The sequence below is a fragment of the Cynocephalus volans genome, chromosome 7 (genome assembly GCF_027409185.1).
Source record: "Cynocephalus volans isolate mCynVol1 chromosome 7, mCynVol1.pri, whole genome shotgun sequence".
Classification (NCBI taxonomy): domain Eukaryota; kingdom Metazoa; phylum Chordata; class Mammalia; order Dermoptera; family Cynocephalidae; genus Cynocephalus; species Cynocephalus volans.
The window spans coordinates 154,018,202-154,045,201 of NC_084466.1; the positions used below are offsets into that span (position 1 = coordinate 154,018,202).

The 27,000-nt window shown below is 47.9% G+C and overlaps 1 protein-coding gene across 1 annotated transcript in view; it reads right to left on the bottom strand.

Moving 5' to 3' along the window:
- The window catches only part of FAM53B (family with sequence similarity 53 member B), an 81,637-nt gene extending 56,710 nt beyond the window's left edge, over positions 1-24,927 (bottom strand). Inside the window, exons 1-3 of the mRNA XM_063101776.1 lie at positions 24,808-24,927; positions 14,719-14,773; positions 480-1,258 (exon numbers count right to left, since the gene is read on the bottom strand). Of these exons, the coding sequence (XP_062957846.1) occupies positions 480-1,258; positions 14,719-14,773; positions 24,808-24,927 (954 nt within the window). The remainder of the gene's footprint in view (positions 1-479; positions 1,259-14,718; positions 14,774-24,807) is intronic.
- Between the last annotated feature and the right edge of the window lie 2,073 nt (positions 24,928-27,000).

Genomic DNA, 27,000 nt, shown 5'->3' on the forward strand with positions numbered 1-27,000 from the left:
TTTAATCAAAGGAATAAGCATCCCCTGCCTCTCACTCTCTAACACCATTACGCACGGCCCTGATCTCAGGATCAGCATAATCCAAGTGACATTGAATCCCAATGTGTGTGAGTGTTTCTTACAGAGGCTGCAGGAGTGGGTTCCGGCGTGGGAGGGCCCCAGAGAAGGGCTGGAAGGGGATTACCAGCGTGTGGTCACATTGGTCTGCCTGCTGAAGCCTGCCTCTCCCCATCTGTCAGCTCTTGTACCACTAGTACTGCACTTCACAGGAAAACAGCATGTCTGATTTTAAATGGAGAGATACAGACCCTTAAAAAAAACCAACTTGAATAAGATTTTAAAAGTAAGTAAATTAACCACCTCCTGGGCATTTCTGAAACTGGCATTCTGCACTTGGCTGGGATGGGCCAGGATCATCAGAGGCTCCACTGAGTACCAACCTACTTCTGCAGCACCCTCCAAGCTGCTAGGGCTCTTACCTGTGCCATCTTGGCAAGGTCTAGGGAAGGCCTCTGCTCCTGGACTTCTTCGGGGCGCCGCCGTTTAACACCAACCTTCTTGTCATTCAGGACACATGGCTGGGAGCGGCTGCGGGCAAGCCCACTGGAGCGTCTTGCCAGCTCTGGTGTTGAGGCAGGTGTGCTGTTGGCTGAGGGTGGACAGTATTCCACAAAGGAAAACTGCTCATGCGAGCAGGAGAGGGACCGTTGCAAGTCCAGCCGGTCCCCTCCCATGGGGTGTGGGTCAGGGCTCCAGGTATCACCCACTTGTCCATAGGGAGCCAAGCCTGGTGCCCCTTGGCAGGACTGCCCCCTAAATTGGTGGTGGAGTACTCCCTGGTCGCAGGGTGAGGAGAGCATGTTGGCCCGGGAAGGGAGGCTGAAGCTGGAGCTCCTCTGCATAGTGCTGATGCCATTGGAATAGCGCTGGACACTGCCCCCACTGTAGCATCGTCTCTTTTCCACAGGAGTCCAGACTTTGGATCCCAAGGGCCTCCATGATGTCCGGCAGCTGGACATCTCATCAGAGAAGGACAGTGACCGGCACTGGCGCTTGCTAGGGGGTGCTGAAGGGTTCCCATTATGGTCACTGATGCTGAGGTCTTTGATCAGGCTGGTCACGGCGCAGGTGGTCACCGCCTCCTGGTGCCACAGTGAGCCATCCTGACACTTCTCAGGCAGGCACTCCCAGATGCTGGCACTTGGCTGGTCAATCTGAAGAGGGCATTTCCTGTCCAGGTCTCGCCATCTGTCATTTTCTGTTTCATAAGTGACAAAGAGAAAACAGGATTTTAGAAGGCCTTCAGACCAGCCCTCTATCTTCATACCAACAGCATACACGAGATTTTAGAGCCAGAAAGGCCCCTAAAAACCACCCAATCCAACTTCAATTTACAGATGAGAAACTAAAGCTCAGAGAGAGGAAATGAGCCCTACAGTGTTGAGTTAAACATAGAGTGAGGCGCAGAATCCAGACCCCTGAGATGCCTGATAACAGTTTTCTTTTCAACATACCATACTGCCTCCCAGCAAAATCCAAAGCAATATTTTTCACCTAAGATGCTTTTTAATCTTATAGATGGGAAACTGACTTGCCCCGCAGCCCACCCTGATTGGTAGCAGATATGATGTCCTGACTCTGCTAAGTCTCTACTCAGTTCTCTCTTGCTGTTAGGACTGGCAGGAGACCACGGCCAAATATGAGTCTTTCAGTACTGCAGATGGTCAACGTCAAAAAGGGGGCTGGGGTACTGACAGGTTAGTTCATCTGAATTCCATTTTAAAAGCACTTGCTAATAGAAGCTGGATTTTTTAATTGATTTATGTCCCCTCCATCAAAATGCTCATCAACATCAACAACATCAATGAAAGCTGCCAATCACTGCACTTTCTCTGTATTCACTTGATTTCTCACTGAAACAGGATATTTAAAGCAATTAAAATCTATAAGAGCAAGTCTTTGGCTACACAGACTTAAGGATATAACTTAATCTTACATAGTCAGGTCTCTACTTGAATGCATGAATAAGTAAGCTAATCCTAATGTGAAATGCTGAATTTGCACTTGAGTCTTTATTTTAGTGAAATATTCCAGAACTATTTGTTGTTTTTCTACTAAGGAGTCAGGCACTGTGCTGGGAATTTTAGGAGATGCAAAGATAAATTTGACATAGTTCTTGTATTCAAGATTACAGTACAAAAGCAAAGTTAAGAATATGCTATGTTGGGCTGGTCAGTTAGCTCACTTGGTTAGAGCATAGTTTTGATAACACCAAGGTCAAGGGCTCAGATCCCTGTACTGGCCAGCCACCAAAAAAAAAAAAAAAAAGAAATATGCTATGCTATCAAGGATCAACATGTTAGCACTCTCTATTTTTTCTAGGTTACATGTATTTATAAATTTTGCAAATGTGAATGGTTCGAGTCATTCAGTCAGCAGAAGGATAGACGTGAAACCTAAAATGATATTCAGTATGTATTTCAATGTTTCAATGCACACTGATTCTCACAGCAATGCGATCGTTTACTGAGCATCCACCCTGGGCTATGTAATCCACACAGCACTTTGCATACAGGTACTATCAAGGCCCAGATGGAAAGATGAGGGTTATGGGGAGGTTGAGTAACTGCCTAGGGCCACAACAGCTAACACATGACAGGATGTAAATCCAGGTTGCCTGACCCCAAAGCCTGTGCTCTATTTACTACATTACAGCGCTAAAGAGAACCACAGGTGAACTTGACACCGGCCCTGCCCTCAAGGAGTTTATGGGTCAGGCAAGATGGGCTATAGGTTCAGAACATTGTGATTTAACCCACACAAGTGCTCCAGACAATAAGGACTACAAACCTATCACCTCTACCAGTGGCCACTTCCCAAAGGGCATAGAGAGACACCCTGGACTGAGCGTCACAAGCAGCAGCTACTTGACTGGTTTAAGACGGATGATCAATGTAGCCCAAAGGGAGGTCCATAAGCCAAAAGAATAGCCAAGTCATGGCTAAATGTGATGCTCGTTCCTCTTTGGCACTGTGCAGAAGGTCATGAGACACAGAGCCTGAGCAGCTGGGACCCTAGGCAGGGGACAGAAGGAGGAACAGCCCAGAGGCTGTACCCATGGAGGGCCTCAGAAGAGGGAGATGCAGGAGAGAGATTTTCCTTAAGGCCTGGCAGGCCAGCTGTGAACAAAGCAGGACTGTGGCTAAACATCCAATTCATCTCATCCCGGAATCTTCCCAGGCCCTGACTAGGCAAGGCTCCATACCTGTTCCTTCAATTAGACCTGGTAAATTATTTCCAAAAGTTACGAAAAAGTATCTTTTTGCAAGTTGCATTTATGTTGTTCAAATATGTCTTCGCTACCTATGAAATCATTCCCTTTGAGTATTCACCATTCTTTTATTTTTTTTTTTAATTTTTTTTTTTTTTTAATTTTTTTTTTTTTTTGTCTTTTTCGTGACCGGCACTCAGCCAGTGAGTGCACCGGCCATTCCCATATAGGATCCGAACCCGCGGCGGGAGCGTCGCCGCGCTCCCAGCGCAGCACTCTCCCGAGTGCGCCACGGGCTTGGCCCTTCACCATTCTTTTAAAACTGCTGACTAATTTGACATTAGTCAGCAGCTGAAAGTTCAGCAAACTAAAACAATACAGTAAAATTAAAAGAAATGAACACTGAGTCATGACAGTCTCTGTTATCTGTTTTAAAAGAGAGAAAGTTATCCTTAGAAAAAAGTGGAGATTTATGTATGATGCTGTTCATCAAAATGATATGAGTGACAGCAAAACGGTGAACATAACTACACTGTCCTACAGCAGGGGGTTGGCTAAATTATCAAGGAATAACATGAAGCATGAAAAACCACAGTTTCAAAGAATATTTAATGATGTGGGGAAATGCTAATGATGCAATGCTAAGCCCAGAGAAACAGGATATAAAGCTATATAGACAGCATGATTCTTATTGAGTAAAGTATGTATGTTATATGTGAAGATGAAAAGGAAATAAACCAAAATGCTAATAGCTGGTTGATTTAAATTTTTCTCCTTTTTGTTTTTCTTATCTCTTTTTTGTTTTTCTATGAGGAAAAATGAATTTCCAAACATGTGGGATGTGACTACCAAGCCCACTAGTACTGTGCTGTCTTAACTCAGGAAGGGAGCCAGGGTCAGGGCCAGGGGTTGCAACCCATCCTCCTCTGGGTTTGCTCCTTCAGGTTTTCAGAAAGTCGCGGTAGAATAATGCTGGTACCAACTTCTCTTTTGGGACAAGGCACTAAGGAGCCAGATGGGGCAGGAATGTGGTGGAATGACAAAGGAACCAGTGGACTCACACAGAGAAGAGAGGGCCCCAAGATAGCACCATGGTGGCCAGTGCTTAAGGAGCCTGAGGCATACTACAGAATGCATCTCAAACAGGCCTCGGGAAACCCGTGTAATTAAAAGAGATTGATCCCATCCTCAGAAGACACCAGTTTCTGTTCCATGTTTGTTTCACTGGCCTGGAATTTTCCCTAACTCTTGGGAAATCATGAGATGAAAGGAATTGGGAGCCAATTAAACAAGAACGTACTGTCTCTCTCATTTGGCAGTGCCCTTCCCTTCCCCTGGCCATCCCTGTGATCTAGTGCTTCTTGACTGGACCCCTCAGGCCTCCCTACTCCAGTCCCACCTCCTCACTGCCTCTAGAGAATTTTCTGAAGCCCCCACCTACTGTGGTTGTCCATCCCCTTTGGCAGTTGCCCATAGCCTCCTAGAAAGAATGCAAATGTTTCAGCCTGGCATTTAGGCCCCGTCTACTCATTGTTTCCCTGGCAGACCCTACACTCCAGGTGCCAAACTTCCTATGACACTGGAAGTCAGACAAGAATCATGTAGAGTCAAAATCATCCTTGAAAATCTTAGAAATATCCCATAAAGTACACTCCTCCTGATTTTGTGCAGACAACCCTGAAGAACAATTTAAAGTTCAATAATGAGACTGCAGGAATGAGCGCAGGTAAAATCTACATGCAGAGGACTAGGAATCCAATTTGCTTGGCCTTGAAGTTAACCATCAAATCCCCAGTGGGTATCAGGGTTGGATGGTAAACTCTTAACTTACCCCTGCTTTCCTACACGACCTACTCCATTCTGTTCTGAAGAGTAAGCTGCTATGACCTTCATATAAAAGATTTCTTAGTTGTTGGGAGTTAGTTCTCAACTCAGTCCACTAGTTCAATGAGAAGCATACTGCAAATGCAGTAAAGTTGCAGCTCCCCCCAAATGTCAGATCTTTCAAGCCTTCACATCTTGGCAAAGGCCTGGAATGTTCTTCTGCTGTCTTTATGCTTTTTCCACCAAGAGTCTCCTACTCCTCATTTAAGAACCAATTCAAACCTCCTCTGACGACACATCATCTCCATATAACCCCATGTGCACCCACAGTTCTTTGCCTAGATTTTCAGTCATGTGGTACATATGTTAACTGAACCTTAATTATCACCTCACGTATCTACTTCTACTTAGCCACAAGCTCTCGAGCACAACTCCAGTGTAGCTCTCTGGCACCCAGCACAGAGCATGGCACACAGCAGACTCAGTCAGTGGAGAGTGGAGAAAGGAGTGGGTGACAAAATGCAGATGAAAGCTGCAGAGCAGGCTGTGGGTGTTCACTTGGTCTCATCTGTCTTCTGTCTTTGGCATGGGTGACCCTTCCTTGGCCAGGAAGCTCCAACCTGGACTGTGCTTTGAACCCTCTGCCCCAACAAGGCCTCAGATGGCTGCGTGTGAAGCAGCCAGGAGACTGGCTGTCAGAGTAATGTCTAAGATACTTTGAAAATGCAAAGCACTCCTATTGTGTATCAATACCAGCCAGGTGGCCACTTGTTCTGTCTCTGGAGCAGATAATACTTGTTTTTACCTTTATCACTTTAAGAAGTACAAAATAAGAAAAGTAAAAATAACTGAGTCTATTTTAGCCCTTGTGTTTTCCCCCTTCGCTCAGGAAACAGAAAGCAATTTGTTGAGTTCGGTCACCAGATAAAATAAACAGGAATAGAAGCTAATTTTTAATGGCAAACTGCCCCAAGTACTAGGCCCCAATGTCACACTATACAAAAGACCTCAGTAGGGCTCCAAAAAGAGGATACACCACCCTCCACAGCCACTCCACTCAATATCACTTCTGCACATACAAATATAACTCTTTCAAAAATGACAATGGCCATGGATGTGGGGAGTCCCACTGAGCAATGATCACTTGGTGTGATGGAAAGAGTGTGGACCTGGGTTTGAACCTCAGCTCTGCAAGTTACTTAATCTCTCAGAGCTATTATGAGAATTAAACAGGTATCTAGCATAGGGCCTAGAGCAGGCTCTCAAAAATGGCAGCCATCATTACAATAATTCATAGTATTGGAAAATATTCATATTTGAAGCTCAGCTCTTCTGCAACTCAGTACTAATCTCTGGAATCGGGCTGGAATGGGAAATTATATTCTCTGCACTAGGATTTCTCCAAGTATGGTTTCTGGACCACCTGCAGGGGCATCTTTTGAGGGAGGGGGATGTTTGTTAAAATGCAGACTCTTGGTCTTTGTCCCTGACTTGGTAAATCAGAATCTCTTGGGGTAGGAATCTGCATTTTAATAAGCTCCCCAGATTATTTCAATACAAAAATGTTGAGAACTACTCTCTGGACTATAGGCTACACAGGGGCCTGAATTCTCAAACACCTGTCAGAATGGCAGCCTAGTCAGACCATCCAGCAACACCCAGGAAGCTTCTAGAGGGTTGAGTATTCTCTACAAATGTGTGTCCATAACACCATTGAAAGTTGTTGTTTTGGTTTTGGACTGGGCCAATTACAGGAAGTAAAACTGTGGAGAAGGATCACTTTACCCTCAGGTATCCAGAGGTCCATGTTTCACAGGAAGAGGTGGGGACCCCTTAGGGCTTCCTTAAGCTGCAAGGCATGCTCTGGATGGAGAGTCACTGCCAAAGGCCTGAGAAAGTCAATGACTCCTGCAAACAGGATGAGTCTGACGCCTCCCAACTTCTTCCTAAGAATCCGCTGTGGCCCATAAGTTTTATCCTGAAGCTTCACAGAGAGACTCCCCACCCACCTGGAGCCCAACACCAAGACTCTGGCAGACCTAGGCAGGCATAGCATGATGGCACACAGCCTGAGAGTAGGCACACCAGCTATTTAAATTCTATGCTGTTCCTGTTACTTTAACCTTCAGGTGCATCTAGTTTCTCCATGTTCCTACCACACCTATCTTCACAAGTCTGAAATTATACATGGGAGTGTGTGTGCACACATGTATGTAGTGTAGTGTAAACACACACAGGGCTTTGCATACATATGGGAGGGTGAACCACACAAACATCCTTGGGTCCAGTTCCCTCGTGGATAGACCAAGTGACCAAGGGCTTTTCCAAAACTGAGCTTGAAGTTTCTCACTTTTGATTACCCTGTGAGGCAAAGGAGACTCAGATTACATATGTAGAGACAAGGACCCAAATCCCCAAATTCACACTCACAAGGTTCCAGTCCCACCACTCCTTGACTAAGGAGTGTAGAAGGTTTCAGGGTGCAAAGATCCTAGAGCTCAAAGAAAGAAAAAAACTCAGAGGAACATGAATGGCATTTGACCTCAAATGTTCTTGTTTCCATTTCTGCCTTTAAACTTAAAGGGAAATCTCAAGGGACCCAGATTCTTAGGGGACTATAATCCTTCTTATGTTCAAAAGACAGGGGAGTTTTACAGCCCTAGAGAGCTCTGTGCTGTGTTTTAGACGCTGCCTTATAGTGACATAAGCACAGCCAAATGTGGTTTCTAGAAAAGGTTAAGCACCTTACGTACAGACCCAACATACAAGATTCTTGCAGCCTCCCAGCCTAGTTAGCAAGCCTCCAGCCAGATCACGACTGGCTGACTCATTCTTGGATTTCACACCTATCTACTTGTGCTGACAATGAGTACCTCTCCCCTGCCCTATGGCCAACCCATAGCACAGGTAGTTGTGCTCACTTGGTCTTGGGGCTGTAAGGACTCTATGCTTGATCTGGGGAGAAGTTCACCAACCTTCTCAATGGGAAACTCTAGAGAATTGAGGTGTCATTCTGCAGACTGCTTTGGTAAACTGATTTTATGAAAAAAGCATGGGGAGGAGGAGGCAGAGCAGTGGCACAAACTCTCCCACAATGGTTTCATCTATTTTTAAACAGACTGTAGAGGCCCCAGCTCACTGGAGTGCCTCTTTGCCTGTGTCATAAGAACGGAGACTCAATTCAGAGGTGTGTCAGGAGGGAAAGATTCTTGGGACTCACCTGCCCTGGCCTCAGCCTCTGGTCCTACTCTATCACCTGCAACTGATAACAAAATGGCAACTATGCTTTGGGTTCAGGGACAAAAACACAATACATCAAGCTCCTCACACAGGGCAAAAGGGACAAAAGATTAGAATGGCTGGAGATGACATTCCACCAGGTCCTATTTGGAGAAGCAGGAAGGCTGGCCTACAGGACTCTGGAAGAAGCCAGAGAGGCTAGTGAGGACCAGTATTGGGGTTCAGAGCAGTTACCAGGGCCCTGCCCTCACCAGCAGAGTGGGGATGGCACATGGCAGCTGTCACTGCTTCTATAAAGTCCTTGCTGTTGCAAAAAGAGGCTCAGTGAGATCCCCAAACTGGTCTTTGGGAGCATGGGCCTCAGTCTCCCAAATCTATACAAGGCGGGGTGGACTGGTGCCCTGTGACAGCCCTTGTATCTCTGACCAGGACCTCCTACTCCATCCCCAGCACCTAGGGGTATTCACAAATGTGTAGAGAAAAGTTAGTATTCACAATGGCAACAAAAACTCTGCAGGGACAGAAAGGTCAGTCTGATCCATCTCCTTTGGGTGTGCACAGAACATGGGAACTGGGAGACTTCTTGTGATTCTTGTATCTCTAAACTGATGTGCATAGCAAAGCTGGGTGCCATTATACAGTCAGGCTCTTCTACCATACGAAAAATCTCTTCAGGAAACTGTACATAAATGCACATTAACTGTTAATTAACTAACACCCCAATGGGATCATTGCTGAAGCCAGGAAAGAGCAGGAGTGTATATCTCAAGCACATCACTCATCTCATGGGTTGTCACAGCAATCTCCCCACATCACCGGTGGGAAAACTGAGCTTCAGAACAGTGTTATGTCTCCCTTATGTATACACAGCTAGCAAATGGCAGAGCCCAGACTTAAACCTAGTGTGCAATCCCATGGCCATGCCCTCAAAGTTGAGCCAGGCTGCCTCCTAATTTGAGCATCTTTCTAATACAGAAAGCATGGCACCCAAAGACAGACTGGCAGTAGCCATTCCCTGTCCTCTCGCACTATTGTACCCCCCCACCCCAAATCAGCCCAACCTGGGTGAGAAGGCAGCCTGAGAGGCTCCCTTTCACTTGTTACTGTAAACAGCTATCATATGCCAACTATATTTCACATCTACTTCCATTCTGGTCTTTATTCCAGAAACACTGTCTGAAACCGATAAGTGGTGCAAAAGAGAATTTAATGCACACTGTAGAAATGAAACTTAAACTATTTTAGAGATTTTAAAAAACCACACATATGACCACAATAAATAATAAATTTTAAATAATAAATAAATTTTTTAAAGTCACACATATGCATACTTGCACATGGATGTAATTTTTTTAATGAAAACAAATCTCGTTCTAGCCTAAATATAAGCAGTCTCCATAGGAGGCCCTGGTTCAATGATCACATTCAAAATGACTATTTCTGCAACAAAGGCCAAAAATTGGGCCTGAGGAGCTCCATTTTGTTATGTTGTTCATTTTGTTTCATTCATTTATTTGTCCTAAGAAAACAAAAAGACAACCTCTGAATGCCAATTTTTTCATACAAAGTGTAAATTCCATTTTCAACGACAAATAGGGGCTGAGTTAAAAGACCAAAAGCTACCAAACCTTAAAGTGAAACCTCTTAGTCCCACACACCTCAACACAGCCAACTAGCAGAAATTAATACAGAGAGTGCCCCCAGGAACAACCCTTTTATGTACAGAGTAGACTTTAACAGCCAAGTAATTAAATACTCATAGTAAGGGCTTATAATTAAAACGCTGACAAACCTGCACCAGAGCAGCACAAATAGGGCTGCTATAATATTTTTACAATTCCTTTTTATACATAATGTATGATCCTTCTGCTGAAGTTTCCTCTATGTTCTTTGCCTATGAAATAGTTTACAATAATAAGTAATTTATTACCACAACTTCTAAAGTAATAATGGGTTTTCATCTTTTTTTTTTTTTTTTTTTTTTTTAGCATATGAATTGTTTTGTCCTCTATCCACTGGACTTGTATTTACAAGAGTTTTCCTGGTTGTTGTTTTTAAATAATTGGTATTGCCTTCACTTTCTCACACAGTATGTGATTTCGATGTCTTCTCACCCGAGAGGTAAGGAAAATACAATGTGTGGTGTCTGCAATCATAATACACTGAATAGCTGCAATTAGCCAAGGTGGTGAATAGAGCCTGTTCTCACCCCATTGCCCTGTTTCACCAAAAAAGATTAAACTAGTACACATGCAACCCCAGGTCAGCGTGAGGTAGCACCTCCCACTGTAAAAGACAAAAGATCTAGAGGCAGCCATGTACTGGGGATTCATGTGCAGCCCCTGCCTCTCCCAACACAGTGTGGTTCTCTCAGCTGCAGCTGAGGCCCTATCTCACCCACTAGAATTCAAAGCCAGGAACAGGGACTGGATGGGTTTGCCCAGCCAGCTGACCAGTGTGTGGTCCACACCTGTGGAGCTGCCACCTGACTAATGCCTCCTGTGTCAAGAGCACAAGAACCAGTCATGTAGATGGCTCTTACCCCCAGAAGCTATCTGCTGTGCCAGGGACAGTCTGGGAAGTAAGAAAGGAAACCAAGAGGTAAAACATGGCCTCCACTAGAAGGGGACCTGTGGTGACAGGGCTGAGCTGGCACCCTAATAAGGGGTACTGGGCACTGGCACAGAGCAGGCCGGGCAGAAGCTTGGCTCCACTCTGCCCTGCTTCTCCCATCTCCAGCTCGCTCTGGCTTTGTTTTCTCCCCCACTTTAGAAAAGCACAAAACCACTTCTTTGTATCAAGTTCACAAACTGGGGTGGCTGACAAGGGTGGGGAGAGGCCTGGTATCCAGCTAGCAATCACAGAGCATGAAGTACTTTTAAATAATACACACACACATTGTTGTGAGCACTTGATTATATTAGTAACACATTCTACCTAAGTGGGTGCAGAGGAGGCCAAGCTACTTGAAAGGGTGGCATTTTAAGAAGCAAACAGTCTCCTGTGCTCCTCACCCTAATGCACTTGCCTGGGTTTTCTTAAGAACATTTATGAAACTCAAACTCATATTGGTTTCCAGCTAGGACCCTTGCCTGGGGGCTTAGAAGGGAAACCCCTGAGTCACAGGACCAGCTGTCCCCAGCTATCATGGGAGAATTCCACTGATCACGCCAGAACATGAGTCCTTTATCTCCACGAGACAGGCTGGAGGTTGGTGATTATAATAACTTGGCATTTTATCTTTGCTCAGCATTGTCCAGCCCTGGAAGAGCCCAAAACACTCATGAAAGGTCTGGCTGGCCCCTTGGGGTGATCTCTTCCCCAGTATTGAAAAGCAGGCACACCTAAGATGAAATCTCGCTAAATGAGGTGCATTCCCAGTTCACAGCACAGGGTGAGGCCACAAAACTTCGATCCATGAGTTAAATGGGCTGGAGAGGTAACCTTAGCTTCCACTAGCACACACCAGGTTTGGTAAGGCCTCTGACTACTGATACTCCTGCCTGAGCAACTGCACAAAGGCGGGAGAGGCAAGATGGATGGAGCTCACACCTCTCTTTGAATCCGCACAAACACCCACAATTTGTAAGAAGAAACTGAGGCTCAGGAAGATGGGGTGATTTGACCATATCGCTAAGTGCCTTTACCGTCTCATGGAAGTTGGCCTAGCCCATGCGTAATTCACTGACTGATGTTCCTTCTTCACCACCAGAAAGAAATCTCCTTGATGGTAGGGGCAGGGTCTTATTTACACTATCAGTGCACCAAATGCCTGACACACAGTAAGGTGCTCAATTAATATCTACCAGAACAAGCCACTGAAATGAAATGCGGTAAATGAAAGCCTTGATGATGTACGCTGTCACATGGGTCAGGGTTTTCCTGAATTAAGAAGAGGGCTGAGCAACAGAAAAATGAGGCCCATGGGAAAGAGAAGCAGAGAAGGACAAGGGGACTCCACAGACCCACCACCGATGCAGTGGCTCCTGGCTTCTCCCTCTGCTGCCTGGCAGTGGCTGCAGAGCAGGAGAAAGACAGGGCCCTGTAAAAGGGAACAGCCTGGGACTGAGGCACTGGGATCTGGCCAGCGCTTCCTGAAGAGCCTCTCTATAAGCAAGAGCCTGGGGACACAGCACAATCCCTCCTGGAAACCCTAGGCCTCCTTTAGTAGAAAGCAGGTCACTGGGCTCCACAGGCTTAGACAGACTCTCCAGGGCATTCTGAGCTTGTCTCCATACACCTCCCTTCCCCATGGTCTCTGCCTTGGCCCCTGGGCCTGTGGATCTGCCCCTACAAGGGCAATTCTGTCACATACAGTCCCTCTCCAAAGGAAGCCAAGGTGGTCCCTTTGGGTATGGAGGCCTATTCTCAGGGAGCAGGATGTCTCATTTCAGGTCTCAGCCCTCTTTTTAACCTATTACTCATGGAGCGCTCACTCAGTGCTAATATTTCTACAAACATTATTTCATATAGTCCTCACAACAAGCCCACAAGGTGAGTGCTATCATAATTGCCATTTTTCAGATGAGGAATCTGAGGACTCAGAAAAATTTCAGAGTGACTGTAAGAGCCCCAACACTGCCCATCACAAACCCACAAGAGTTCCACCTTATTATGACTTACACAGCAAAAAGGCCAAGGAAGCCTAATGCATGAACAGCCTTAAAATGAAGACCAACATCTCCACAACTCAGTTTATTAGTCTGGCCCAGCTTAGAGCTAAAGTCTACGCAGGGTTGAGGGGCTAGGCAACCCCAGGGGGCTCTTTCTCTTTCCTGGGCATGACAAAGGAAGGCAGCTCAATCGTGAGACTGTCCCAGGAAGAAGGCAATGAGGCAGGCTACTGAGCCATGTGGCTGGGGTACTAAGGGTTTGCTGAAAGCTGTTAATCACCAAGGAGGTATTCAATCATGTGGGAACAGGGCTCAGAAATGTGTCACATAGGTAAACCAAGGCCAGGTGGCCTCCCTGTTTTCATTTCCTATGGGTGGCAGCATCAAGACGGCAACCCAGCTCTCCCAGAGCAGTGGCACGTGATTGAGAAGAAAACAATCTTCCTCCTCTCCCTCCTGGGTCCAAGTCTGCCTAGCAAGGGACCTTGAGGAAGGTTACCTCACTAGGCCTCAGTTTCTCCATACGTGAATGAGCACCCCCTGCCCCCTGAAGCTGCTGGCAGAGTCAGAAGGATCCTGTATATAAAGAGCATGGGCCCAGTGCCCAGCACAGTGCTCAATATGACATACCCAGCACCCTCCATCCTCACTGTCTCCTCCACGGGAACTGCATCTAAAGAAGAACAAAAAAACACTATACACAGAGAGAAAGGGCTGAGAAAGGCCAAGAAGACTCTATACAGTCCTGCAAAGACCAACTTTGAATCTGAAAGCCCATAGTAGTTATCCATCACTGAAGTCTGGGTTCTGACTCAACAAGACATTACAGAAGTTCATATGACATCCCCAAAGCAGGGGATGGGTCGGGGGGGCAAGAAGGCCATGGAGACAGCAAAAGGAGAAACTATGCCCAATCATCTGGAGCATCAAGAAATCAATACAGTCATCTTTTTCCCCCATAAGAAACAATAATTCACAATTGCACAGAAACAGAAAACCAAGGCAACCTTTCTGGAAGGCACATCGGTAACATGTACCAAGAGGCTTAAAATGTTCCTGCCCTCTGGCCTTTCCATTCTACTTCCAACATAATAATCCAAAAGGCAGACAAAGACTTAGATGCTTAGACAGTCACTGTTAATTGCAACAGCAAATAAAACAGCTCCTTTACCCAACAACCAGGAGATAGTTACATGTTAAAGACATTTTGATACATCCACACAACGCAGTCTTACAGACCATTAAAATGCATGGAATTAGCAATTTTAATGCTGTGGGAATATAATAACAACTACTACCAAGAGAAAAAAGCAAACAAATATAGTTTTCTATAATTATATGTTCATCATGAAGTGGGCTATGTAAAAAACACAAACAACATAAACATACATGAAAATATCAACTGTGGCAATTAGCAGGTACTGGGGCTAGGAGAAATTTTTATTTTATACTTTATACTATGGTACATTTTCTGATTGAAAAAATCAAAATGAATTACTTGAGTAATCAGATAGAAACTCTCAAGGTTAGACTGGAAATTACATTTGTAAACTAAACACCAGTGCCTGTCCCCTCACTTAGCCCCAGCAGCCCCCTGGACAACTCCAGCACCGCTGAGGACCAAAATAGTTAAAACACACAGGAAAGAGTCCCCACGGCTGCTCTTACTGAACTTGTGTCCAGAAAGTGCTTTCAGCGTCTCACCTGGAGGACTCAGGCCCTGGCTGGAACGACTAGAGGAGACAGCTCACAGACGCCTTGGCTACTTACCCATAATGCCACAAGAGAAAAGTGTAGGTCCTTGACTCATCTTCTCTGGCGTGTGCTGAAAACAACCAGAAAAGCTATTCACTCTTCAAGTCATAAGAAGCATGTCTGCACATGACTCTGCACTGATCCCTTCCTAAAGTCACAGTTAAAGGGGTAACTGTCCTTTGCCAATGTCAGATTAGGGAAAGGAGAAAAATATATTTGAAGAGACAACATCTGCTCAGAATTAGGCCTGGACGCTTTGTCCCAAGCCTCCAGTGAGTTATGGAGTACATCAAGTTAATGGGCTTTAAAAACACACAAAAAGCCCCATGACTTCTGACACGAGGGGATTTTCCACATAAGTGATGTGGAGGAGGGCACAGGGGGAGGTGTGATGGTAAACAGTCGAATAAACTGCTGGGTTGAAAAGAGGCTGGGAGAGGAGGGGACCTCCCTGGGGACAGGAAGAACTTCTAGTGAAGAGCAGAGGGCCCCATATCCCACTCCCAGATCCCTCCTTCAAGTTACATGGAGAACAGCTCTTCCTTCTCTATGTACAGGTATCAGGTAAAGATCAGGAGGGTTGGCCTCTGCTCTACAGGCTGTTTTGCAGATATAGCAAGGCCCCCCGAGGCATTCTCTCTGAACTGAAACAAAAACTCAAAGGTTATATATATTTGGTCTCAACATAACAGCTATGGCTTTTGAACTCCACGGCACCGTATTTCCAGTTTCCCTTTCCACTGTAAACATCTCCCCTCACACCCTACACCTGGCCTCAGCTGAACACTATGGCCATTGGGTGAAAATAGAGGCCTACTGAGGCCTATAACCCCAAATCCAGGGCACTTGCTCCAAAGCTACACAGTAAACTAAGGATGGAGTATTCTGGGTGTTCCTGGTGCTAGCTGACACCCAGGTCAAGAGCCCTGTTCTGACCTCTGGTGAGAAGACTGCGCCCAGTCAGGATCCCTGGAAGAAGGTCTGCCCCAAATATTCCAAAGACTCGCTCACTCACTCATCCACTCATTTAGTAGATATGTGCCGGTAATTATTCATGTGCAGGCTGTATAACAGGTTGATCATGCAACTGTGAAAGAAGCTGTCAGCCCCAGAGGAAACAACCTGGCATTGAGGGCTCTGACTTCTGAGAGGAACCCCCAATGCCCTCCCACCCCAAAATGACAAGAACAGGCAAGACTTCCAAGCTGAGAAGTGGGTGAAAGCCCAGGTTCTGGCTCTTTAAGGTCTGGAAGGAGGGCGGGGCTGACTAGAAATACCTGGCCCACCCAGATAAGAGGGTGGCAAGTGACTGGTACCAGCTCCTTGCCCCCTTCCCCAGCTGCCCATTCCAGGGACCTTTGTACTTGGGCAGCAGTGCATTCATCCCATAGGTTGTTAAGAGTCCATCCTGACCAGCCCAGGGACACAGAGGTTAAGGAAGGCTCATGGTTCATGGAGGACAGAGTCATGCAGACAACCATAGCACTACAGAGACACTGAGACTAAAAGGGGGTCCAGGGCATGTGTGCTGGGGTAGGGGTGGAGGTCAATGCTGGCTTCCTGGGGGGAATACCTGAGCTGATGTTGAAGGAGCTGACAGGGGAGAAGGGGGTGGGTCAGTCCTTCTCCAGTCCCGCCTCCTAGGTATAAAACAATTCTTATGCTATCAAGCCAGGTCACCCTCCTGGATTCCAATGACAAAGCCATCTACAGCCATCCATGGCAATATGTGGAAAGAGTTAAAGATGGCTGCACCTGCCTCACTCCCAGCTGACATGGTTAACACTGCAGGATGCACAGCTGAAAGCCCACACCCAAGTCACCCAAGGAAAGGCAGGTAACAAACACGTGAGAGCCCTGCCACCAGGGCTATGCCACCTACACAGCCAAGTGCACAGCCTGCGGAAGCCAGGCACAACACTTGCTCCCAGGGGGAGGGTTCAGAGAAAGAAGTCAGATTGGTCCACAGCCAGGGGCCCCGCATACTGAGGGAGACAGCTGCCAGTGCTAAGGGAGGACCCAGGCACGAGGAAAACACCCGCAGGGAAACCACAGCCCACACTCTGTGCTTGCCAGGTGGGCCAAGGCAATCTAGGCTGGAGCCTACAGAAACCCACACCCAGATGGGGGCTGGGGAAAGCAGAAGAGAGTAGGAGCACTGGAGTGGCTTGTTTGCTTCACTGGCATGCAGGAGTCACTAAGGAGGGGTTGGGGTTTTCCAGACAAAAGCAGGAAGCAGAAAGTGAGCCAACCCCTGCCTCATTGGTGGAAAAGTGCTCACTGGCATTCTCCTCCCACTAAGCTAACGTGCTTTAGACCCAGAGCACCACAGAGCCCTCCCAGAGAATGTGGACACATGGCACCAGCCACCGTGCATGAGATGCTGGGGTTTGTCAGCCTATGTCAAGGCCTGCAGAGGAAAGCCACTGGGGCAGCACCCAGGGCTCCCCAAGCCACCATTCACTCATTCACTCACTTGCTCATTCACTCGCTCAACAAGTACTTATTGGCATTTGCTACAGATGTCCAGAGTAGCATGCCATTTCCCAGGTTGGGAAGACACTTCCTATTACCCCAGAGCTGCTCCAGCTCCAAGACACCACCATCCCCCACCAAACATACCTCCTGTCTAGTCTCCTGGCCTGGCCCAAATTCTCTCTCCACCCAGAACCAAAGTCATCTTAAAGGAGAGATGAGACTACTGCCTTCCTCTCCAACTTCCCATAGCAACCAGAATAAAATCTGGGCCATTCCCTCTCCCCAACAGCACATCAGGACCACATGAGCCAGACCCCAGCACCCTCATCCCTACTGTCAGTCCCTCTTCACTCACACTGCCAATCACTGCCACCTCGGGGCCTCTGCATTGGGATCCTTACACGACAGGCTCTGTGTCCTCATTCCTGTCCTGTGGCCTCCTCAGCAGCCTTCCCTGGACATCCTGGTGACATAGTGCCCTCTCAGCCCATGCTTTTCTCTTCCACGTGTTACTTAACATTACACAGCATGCATCAGTTCATTTATTCTTGTGCTTATTCTCTGCTCCACGAGAATAAAAGCTTCTTGAGGAAAGGGAGGCTGTCTTATTCACAATATTCCCAACACAAAGTGGCACCACGGCTATGGACACCTGTCTGCACCATCCTGTCTTGCTCCTGCTGCCCACACATCCAGCAGATGCCAGGCTGATGGAAACAGGGTTTTACTGGGCAGAACCTACTGCTTCCCAAAATTGCTGGGCTCATGAAAAGTCAAAACTCAGTGGCGAAAAGGAGAGAGCATCAGCTGGGAGTCAGGGTCACCCCTCAGGCCTGCACAGGCTCTTCACAACATCCTCCAGTGCTCCACCAAAAGGTGCCAGTGGACCAATAATGGTGTGCACTGCAATTTCACAACCTGAAGAAATGACATCACCATTCTCCTCTGTTCTCGGTGAGCGGCCTTTGCTCCTCTCATTGATCAGATGAAACTGCATGGCCAAGTGGTGAAGCCCCCCTTCTCCTGCTAGTAGCACTCCAATTTTGCATTGGGATAACTTCCCCCTTCACCAGATAGTGTCTTGGTGGCACCACCAACCACAGCGCCTCCATCTCCCCTGGCCACAGGACGGGCACAGAACTCAGGCTTGGCTTTGCTGACCTGACCGTCAATCGCTCCGTGGCTCTGATTCCTGAACCAACGGGATGCTGGGGCTGATTCGCCCAGTGGGGAGACCTCAGTCTGCCCATGAACACCTGCTTCCGAAGTCCTCCCAGTTGCCTGGCCCTGCCCTTTCAAGGGTCTGATTCACCATTTCTTCTCCAGTCCTGTGAGCTCTCTCCCATGGCTCCAATGAGTTCTCTTTTGGTGTGAGTTAGCTGGAGATGGTCTCTGTCAACTACAAATGAGGAACCCTGACTAATGTCACACTGTACCTCAAGATGGGATCAAGGCCCGGTCTTGCTCTCTGAGCCCAGTCTGTGAGGGTAGGCAGGTGGTGACCAGGCCAGAATATCATGTACCCGACAGCATCCAAGGGTGTCAGGCCCCAGACACACTCTGATCACTGGCAGGTTTCCCTGGGTCCAACTTCATGTGGGCAAATAAAACCGAGTTGCCGCTTGGCTCCAGGTTGGCTGAGCCTTTATTTCTAGTCTACCCAGTACATGATAAATTCCTGCTGGTGTGTGCCATTTGTGCAGCCAGCCTTTCTTCTTTTTTTTTTTTAACATGACCAGTAAGGGGATCTTAACCCTTGACTTGGTGTTGTCAGCACCACACTCTCCCAAGTGAGCAGCCAGCCTTTCTAACCCTTCCAACCCTCTGTAACCACAATGGGAAGGATCAGCAGATCACCACGTGTTGAGGCCTGCCAGGCCCAGAGGGAAACTCTCAGCCCCCTGTGGTTTCACAAGACACTCAGTGTCTGCACAGAAGCAAGCACCCCAACCCTAGCTGAGGTTTGCAGTGAAACAAGGGCACATTTCCCCTTTGTCTTTCTCCCACTATGAAGCCTCTATTCCCAAGCCCACCACAGGGCAGGGCCTCACTTCTGTGAGACTCCTTAAATCACAAGAGAAGGTTTTTGGAATCAGATCCTCACCAGAAAGGCAAAAGCTGGAAATCAAATTGAGACTTCTGGGCAATCTGTCTGACTAAAGGAAGGAGCCCTGACTTAAATTAAGGCTCCAAATGAGGAACTAGTCCATGCAGAAAACGCCAGACTATAACCACGGCTCTTTACAGCTTTCTGCAGATTGATTAAAGTGATCAAGTCACCTTTTCCCTCTCCTGACATACTGTTACAGGGAGCCATAGTGCAACATGGAGAAGCCCACGCTCATGCACTAGAGGGAAGGAAGTGGAGCACCCATGACCCAGAAACAGAACTTGGTGAGACCATGGCAACAGAAAGCAGAAGGAAAATCCAGGCCCAAAAAGAGAAAGAGAAGCTGAGAAGGGAACAGCGCCCCTGGGTAGAGGCTCTCAAAGATGCTAGAGATATGGCAGCCCCAACTTCAGGTTCGGGTTAGCCATGGCATAGGTGAGCCCCTTGGTACCTTTGCTTGCCCAGGGTAAAAGGCATCAGACTTCCGTGTAGTCCTGGTGCACTTCTGAGTTCTTATCTCAGGCTAGTCTGTAACCTTCCAGGGATCCTGGCTGGGGCTATTGAGCCCAAAGTGCCAACTCGTCACGACCAGGAGTATGAAGACATGGTGCCCAGACAGCTGGCTGCAAGACCCAACATAGCTACAACTCTTCAGACAGGGCAAGTAACAGCCTTGCCATATTAATCTGACAAGCTCAGAAGGAAGTACCTGTTCTATCTACCAGATCAGCTCCTCCGAAAAACTAGTGTCACTTGTTGTAGGGAAAGTCAGGCAGCCTAGAACCACACAAGGCCCTCTGCCCTGGAGCGGCTGGTCACCAGCTCCTCTGGTCTCCAGACTTTAGAGAGGGCGGGGAGACTTGCCGGGGAGAAAAGTCTGGGCCTGGCCAAGGGAGGTGGTCACTCTGGAAACAAGAGAACAAGCCCTCAGCCTGAGTGTGGGCGAGTGGGAAGGAGCTGGGGGAGCACAATGCTCCCAAGGTCAAATGTCTGGGCTGCTTTCCAGTGGCAGCAGCTAATGTTAGAACACTGGAAGGAAGAGCCCACTCAACAGAGGAAAGTGACCGCTCAGAGTCGGGGAAAGGGGAACCAGGCACAGTCATGGCTGCCAATTGCACAAGCTGAGCCAGGGCTGTGGGCAGGGCCTGCGCCCTCAGGCCACTTTTCCCAAGGCAAATGGACCCCTACGTCAGGAAAGGCAAAATGCTGTGTGTCAGTCCTTTTTTTCCTTTTTTCCTACACCTTTTGCAGGAGTTGGTATAGTCATGCTGTCACCAGCATTTAGTTTTTTTAAAAAGGAGAATAAGAGTACTATTACACGGACAACTAAGACCCTAAGCAGGGAATCTGAGTCCTCTTGCTTCTCACCAGGCTGCCAGGGAATGGCTGTGGGCTGCTCCTCCAGTGTGACTTAACACCCAGGGGTCCAAGGACCCTGAGTAACTTTCCCCTGTGGTTTCAGACTCTCTCTCCTCTGTGACTGAAGAGTTGCTCCAGGAGCACGGTGTCCTGTGCCTCTGGGGCCTACTCCCCTAATTCCAAAGTGGTCTGAACTGATGTATTTCCCAGCCTCCTCCAAAATCATGTTTTCTTTTTTAATCTTAAACCTCTATTTCTGTTATCTTCTTAGTCTGATTAGAAAATAAAAGAGAAATTATTTTCCATCTTTTCTGTTGTCATCTTGATGGTATTTACATGAGGATGATGTCACGAGTTTAGGAAGCGGAAGCAAAACCTCATGTACTTCCTCTGAACCTTTGCTTGCTGTCCAAAGCAAATGCTAACATCAGTTTATCTCACATTCTATCTCATGGATGTCATCACTAGACTGAGATTATTTGGGGTTTTTCTTCAGTTATTTACAGCGCTTCTCTCCCGGAGACCTGGAGGAGCCCTGAGATGATCTGTACAGAAAGGCACTGGGTAGAGCAGACAAGAGCCCAGACTTTAAGTCTGTGTCCTGGTGCCCTGCTTACCAGCTTGTGTTATGACCTGGGTGCGCCCTCCCCTGAGCTCTTTGAGCAGCAGTTCCCTGTCTGTATAACAGGGTAGAGATGTACAAGCCCCTGCCCTCAGCAAGTGGTGTGAGGCTCCTGGGGAGCAAGGGGAAAGGGAACTGGAACTCTGTAAGCATCCTAAGGTGCTGGGTGTAGCCACACTCTCACACCTTCCTGCTGGCCCATCCTCCACTGGCCCTGTGCAAGCAGCACTGGGCCGGGCCAGGTCAGGACATGGCCAACACTCAACACGTGATACGTTAACACACTGACAGACCAGAAAGCCCCTCTCCAAAGAGTCTGCTCCCCACAACTGACCTCCCATTTGGAGTCAAGGGGAGGGAAGAGAAAGAGGAAGAAGACAAATGGGCCCAAAGTCCTGTACTGGGCCCAGACCAGCCAATAATGAAAGCAGCAGAAAGAAGGATACTTTTCAAAAAGGGGAGGGAGAATTCAGGAAGAAAGCAAAGATCCTAATCTGTAAGGCAGCAAGGTTGCATGCAGCAAAATCCCTTCCAAGGAGTCCACTTTCTTTCCTCTGACTTTTTCCCTTTCTGTGAAGACGAGTTTTTCTTCCCTGGCTAGCGCTGGAAGGCCAATTGCACAAGCTGACAGCTCCTCTGACAGAGGCTCAGGCCACATATCTTAGAAAAGCAGCTCAGCTGACCTTAGGGCCACGTGCCCTGGAAGCAGCTCTGCAGCCAAGACCAGCCAGTACAACTCTGAGAAAGGATTAAGCACAGAGGCAGCTGCTGAAGCCAACCAGAATAGCTGGACCCAGGAAGAGCTCCTCCCTAGAGACCTCCACATGGCCCCTCACCATTGAGGTCATTCCTTTCTGGTCAGAGCTACTCTAGATATGTTCTTCAGATTTCCCCAGGAAAAGAAAATCACCAAAAAGGGAAAACAGAGCAACATGTATCTGCATCCACTCAGCCGTAAATTTGAGCAGCAGTCAGAGAGGCACTAAAACAATGACAAGCTGAAAAGCAGCTGGGCAACGGGAACCTGAACACTCGTTCGACTCTACAAATACTCATTGGGCACCTACCATGCACCAGGCTCTGGTTTTAGGCACTGAGCATTCAGCAACAAGCAAAAGAGACAAAATTTCCTGTCTTCATGAAGTTCCCATTCTAGTGTGGGGAGTCATTCAATAAACACAATCGACAGGTAAAATGTTACAAAATGTTAAGTGCCTAAGAGGAGACAGAGATAGGGAAAGAGGACAGAACGTGTGTTGGGGTAAGGGAAGTAGGAGGTGGTGGCAGGATCAAATTTCAGGCTGGGGCCAAAGAAGGAAGGAAGGGAGAGAGAGAGTACTGTTACAGGGAGAGTGTCCCAGGCCATGGAAGTACAAAGGCCCTGATGCAGACTCACACTTGGCGTGTTTAAGCAAGGAGGCCAGTGTGGCTTGAGCGGACAAGCAGGGGAGAGAAGAGATGAGGCCACAGCAGTCATGTGGACAAGACTATGTGGGCCTTGCACATCCTAGCAAGGGCTTTGGCATTTGCTCAGCATGAGATGGGAAGCCAGTGAAAGGCTCTGGGCAGGGGAAAGACAGATTTGACTTGTATTCCCTTCACCTTCTGGGTGGAGAACAGTTTAAAAGAACCAGAAGCAGGGGACCAACTATCAAAAGAATCCACATGAGGGAGGATGGCAGGCGGGAACAGGGTGGTGGCAGTGGGGATGGTGAGAAGTAATCAAAATACAGATGATATTAACTGTGAATTGGAAGGCAAGTAGTGATGGCAGAAGACCTGAATGGCCAGAGCAGCTCTACTTCCTACAATGACCAAGGTCGCCGTCAACTAGATACACACTGGGTGCCTGCTGTCTGGCCCGCCCATGGACACGGGGCAGAGCAAATCTAGGTCCCTGTCCCTGAGGCTGGATGTGGACAGGCAAAGGGACCCCCGCAGGCCTCGTAGGCCTCATGGGCAGAATGGATTGGTAAGAGCTGGAGAAATGAGACAAGGAGGGTCGCCAAGACCGGTGTCCAAACACCGGTCTGAGGGAAGAGGCCTGTACACAGGCCCAGGAAGTGGGTGGGTGGGAGGGGACGAGACAGAACTGGTGAGGCAATTACTGTTCTGCTTCAGGTCTCAGCTGCACATTTGTAAAATGAGGAGGTCGAACCCAACAGTTCTAAGCCATGTCTACTCATCCTTCAAGGCCAAATCTAGCATCCCTGTTGTGTGAAACTTTCCCTGATGTGCCACAGCCAGGCTGGTCCTCCTCTATATCCTGGACTTAATGGTCCGTCCAGACTACTCTCCCTCTAGGACTTTCTCAAGAGCAAGAAGGACAAGGCCCATTTCTGACACATCTTGCTTTCTGAATTCTTCCAGCCCAACCCAACACACCGAAGGTGCTCTGTGAAAGCCTCAGGAATGAATGCACGTTCAGTGGAAGTTCTTACCAGGGCCAGAGATCCAGACCTGTTGGCTCTAAGGCTTGGTTTCCATTGGCATGACACTGGGGAAGGAAGCCCATCAAGGGTGCTTGGTGTGGGTTCTTGTAAGGGGCTTTAAAGGTGCCAGGAGGGGTCCTGGACGATGTGACCCTGGGTGGTCAGTCCCTCACTGACCATGGAAGCTGCAGAGAGTTCTGAGGACTTACCCTTCTCTAAAACTCTTCTATCAGTGTTTATGTCTGAGCGTGACTTCTTGCCCCGTCTGCAGGGGAGCAGCCCCCATTTGCTTCTTTTTTTTTTTTAAAGATGACTGGTGAGGGGATCTTAACCCTTGACTTGGTGTTGTCAGCACCATGCTCACCCAGTGAGCCAACCGGCCATCCCTACATGGGATCCGAACCCGTGGCCTTGGTGTTATCAGCACCGCACTCTCCTGAGTGAGCCACGGGCCGGCCCCTCTCCATTCACTTCTGAAGTATTGGGCTTGGAAGAAGGGTTCAGTCTACTTATGGAATTTAGCTGTCAGAGGTTGTTTTGTACATGATCTGAGAAAGCCGACTTATTTGCCTCTCTGCCCCAGCCTACCATTGTTTGGTCAGAGGACAACTTTGGCCGAGGATAGCCAGAAGGTGGCTGTCATCACGGCCCATCACCTTGGCGGCCAGACTGAGTCTTCTTTCTCCATTATCTCCCACCCCTGACATTCCTGAAGCAGGAGCTATCACTCTGCACTGCCCTTTGGAGATACAGACTTATCTTGGCTCCCACTCAGGACACGACCCCCCTTCTAGACACCATCTTCCTTAACAAGTGGAGACAGAAGGAATGTCAATCTTGGCCTGGCAGAACAGGGTGATGACCTTCCCCTCGTCACTCACCAGATGACCTCTAACCTGGGCTGGGCTACTTCCTTCTTGCAAATATTTAGCCAAGCTCTGGGTTCCTCTGTCCTGCCACCCAGCTAGAGCGCCTCACAGAGCTCTACTCTTGGGTTCTTTGCACTTAGTTTGCTAAGCCTGGATGTTCAGTCCACAGCCCCACCTGTACATCAAGCCTCAGAAAAGGTCATCGAAGAAATGAAGCCCACACTAGGTCCTTACCAGTTCAGTGTTGAAGGTCCTGCATGCTATGGAGTCAGCTCCCTGGTTGTTGAGGTTTTTACTTAGGATCATCACCATGGTAAGGACCTCAGGTGCTGAGCTCCATCCCAGGGTGGGCATAAGCCATCTTCAGTTGGGCAGACAGGCAAAGGCAATGACTGGGCACCTCCCAGGAGACTGACATCAGTAGAAACAGCTCCCCATTGGCCACTCACCCTCGGAGTAGGGCCCTTCTGGGAAATGGCCAAGAGTGGTCAACTCCCTGGAAAAACAAAAGAAAGGCAAAGGGATTCAGGACTTGGGAAGACCAGGGCCCTGAGAGAACGGTTCCTCCCCCTGGGCTGGAAACCTGGTGGGGATGAAACCACCTCCCTGCTAAAGGAGATGCATAATGGGTCACCAAGGCCCAGAATCACCTTCACAGACCCCCTAAACCCCCACCCCTGCACCATGCGGGCCTCAGGGTACCCCTTAAACCAACACCCTGGTGGACAGAGCAAGGAATTTGGGTCCAGCCACATGATACCTTTAGGATTTATCCAGGGTCTGAGTGGTTAACAATCTGCTGTCCCTACAGTGTGCTCAAACCGTGTGACATCTTACCACTGAGCTGGCTTTACAGGCAGCTTCAGTGCACACAAGGACGTGCTAAGGTAGGCTGAGGTTTCAGAACACACCTCATCCCCACATCCAAAACTGAAGGGGTCAGCCCTCTGGCAGCCAATGGGCAGTGGGGGGCCCACAGTCAGTACACACTGGCTCCTCTTCTTCACCCAGTTATGAACAGAAGTTACTGGAAGAATCAGGGGGGTCTATTTAAAGGCACACATTTCCTGTCCTTGGAAGTACATTTCTATATCAACATATTTCCAACACTGGGGACCTCTGTAGCTTTGTCCTCTTCCCCAGAATGAACCAAACCAAGTGAGCTTCCAGCAGTGATAGGACCCCCTCAGCATCGCCATTCTGCACCTCCTCCCCAGTCCACCATCATTTCCCACCAAGCAAATGCAGAAAGGGTACAGCCTTCAGTGCAGATTTGAAAAATTGCTCCTTACAAATTTCTCTGATCCTGTTTCCCCACCCCACTCTTCTGTGGTTAAACCTTCAAAGAAAGTCACATGGATACAATGAATCTGATACACCATCAAAAAGTAAAAAAATGATGATAGTAATAAATAAATAGGAAAGCAGCTCCTAATCTGTAATTAAAAATAAACTACTCAGTGCAGAAAAATGTTTTAGAATCTGCTGCTCTGTGTAAAAATTAATTGCACCCTGGTATTTACTTGCTGTCCAGATTGTAAATCATATTTTCCTGTTTACTTCGATTAGACTTTACAGTGGGTGTTATTGAAACTGCTCAATTATGGGCCAGCTGGCAAGCACAGGAAAATTACCTTCTACTGTTCTTCGAAAACAAGGTTCATCCAAAGTGCAAAAGCAGGGAAGGGGAGGAGGGAAATCAATACATTTTCAAAGCCTTGACTGTTCAGGAAGAGATGCCCAGGGGAGTCTAAAGATTCCCAGGTCGCACTGGAAGACCTGATGCAGTTTCAATACCACATCAATCTAGAAGCAACACGTTCGGACCACGTATGATCTGTTCAAGGAAAGAATTTCAGACCACTCTTCCTAGTTCTGGCCAGACAGCTGAGCCAGAAATGCCCGCCGGCCCCCTGGATGCTTGGCTTGGGAGCAGGCTAGAAGGAGTGCTCCTAGACTCACCCCTCAAAGAGGCCCTTTGTGCCGCCTCAGTAGCAGAGGCCTGATGGCAGCTGTCATCTTTCTGGGTGTGAGCCTCAATTCAGTTCTAGGAAAGCCAGCCATTGGCACACGGCCTGGGAGATGACCTCCCTCCCTCCACAACTCCCATTTCCTCCTTCTCTAACAAGACAGGTAAGTTCAGTGAAAGTCAAGCACAGCTGGGTTGGAATACCAGCTCTTGAAATATATTATTTGAGCAAACTTTGCCAAGTTACTTACTCTCTGAGCCTCAATTTCCCTTTCTGTAAAATTGGGACAACCACACCTGCCTCATGCTATTATTGTATCATATGAAAACAGAGCTAAGCCCTTTGCTCAGTGCCCAACTCATGTGAGTAAGTGCTCAGTAAAGAGTAGCTACCACTGTTAGTTTCATGGGGGAGCCTGTGAGTCCAGATCATTTTCTCAGCAGTGGACACCCAGGCA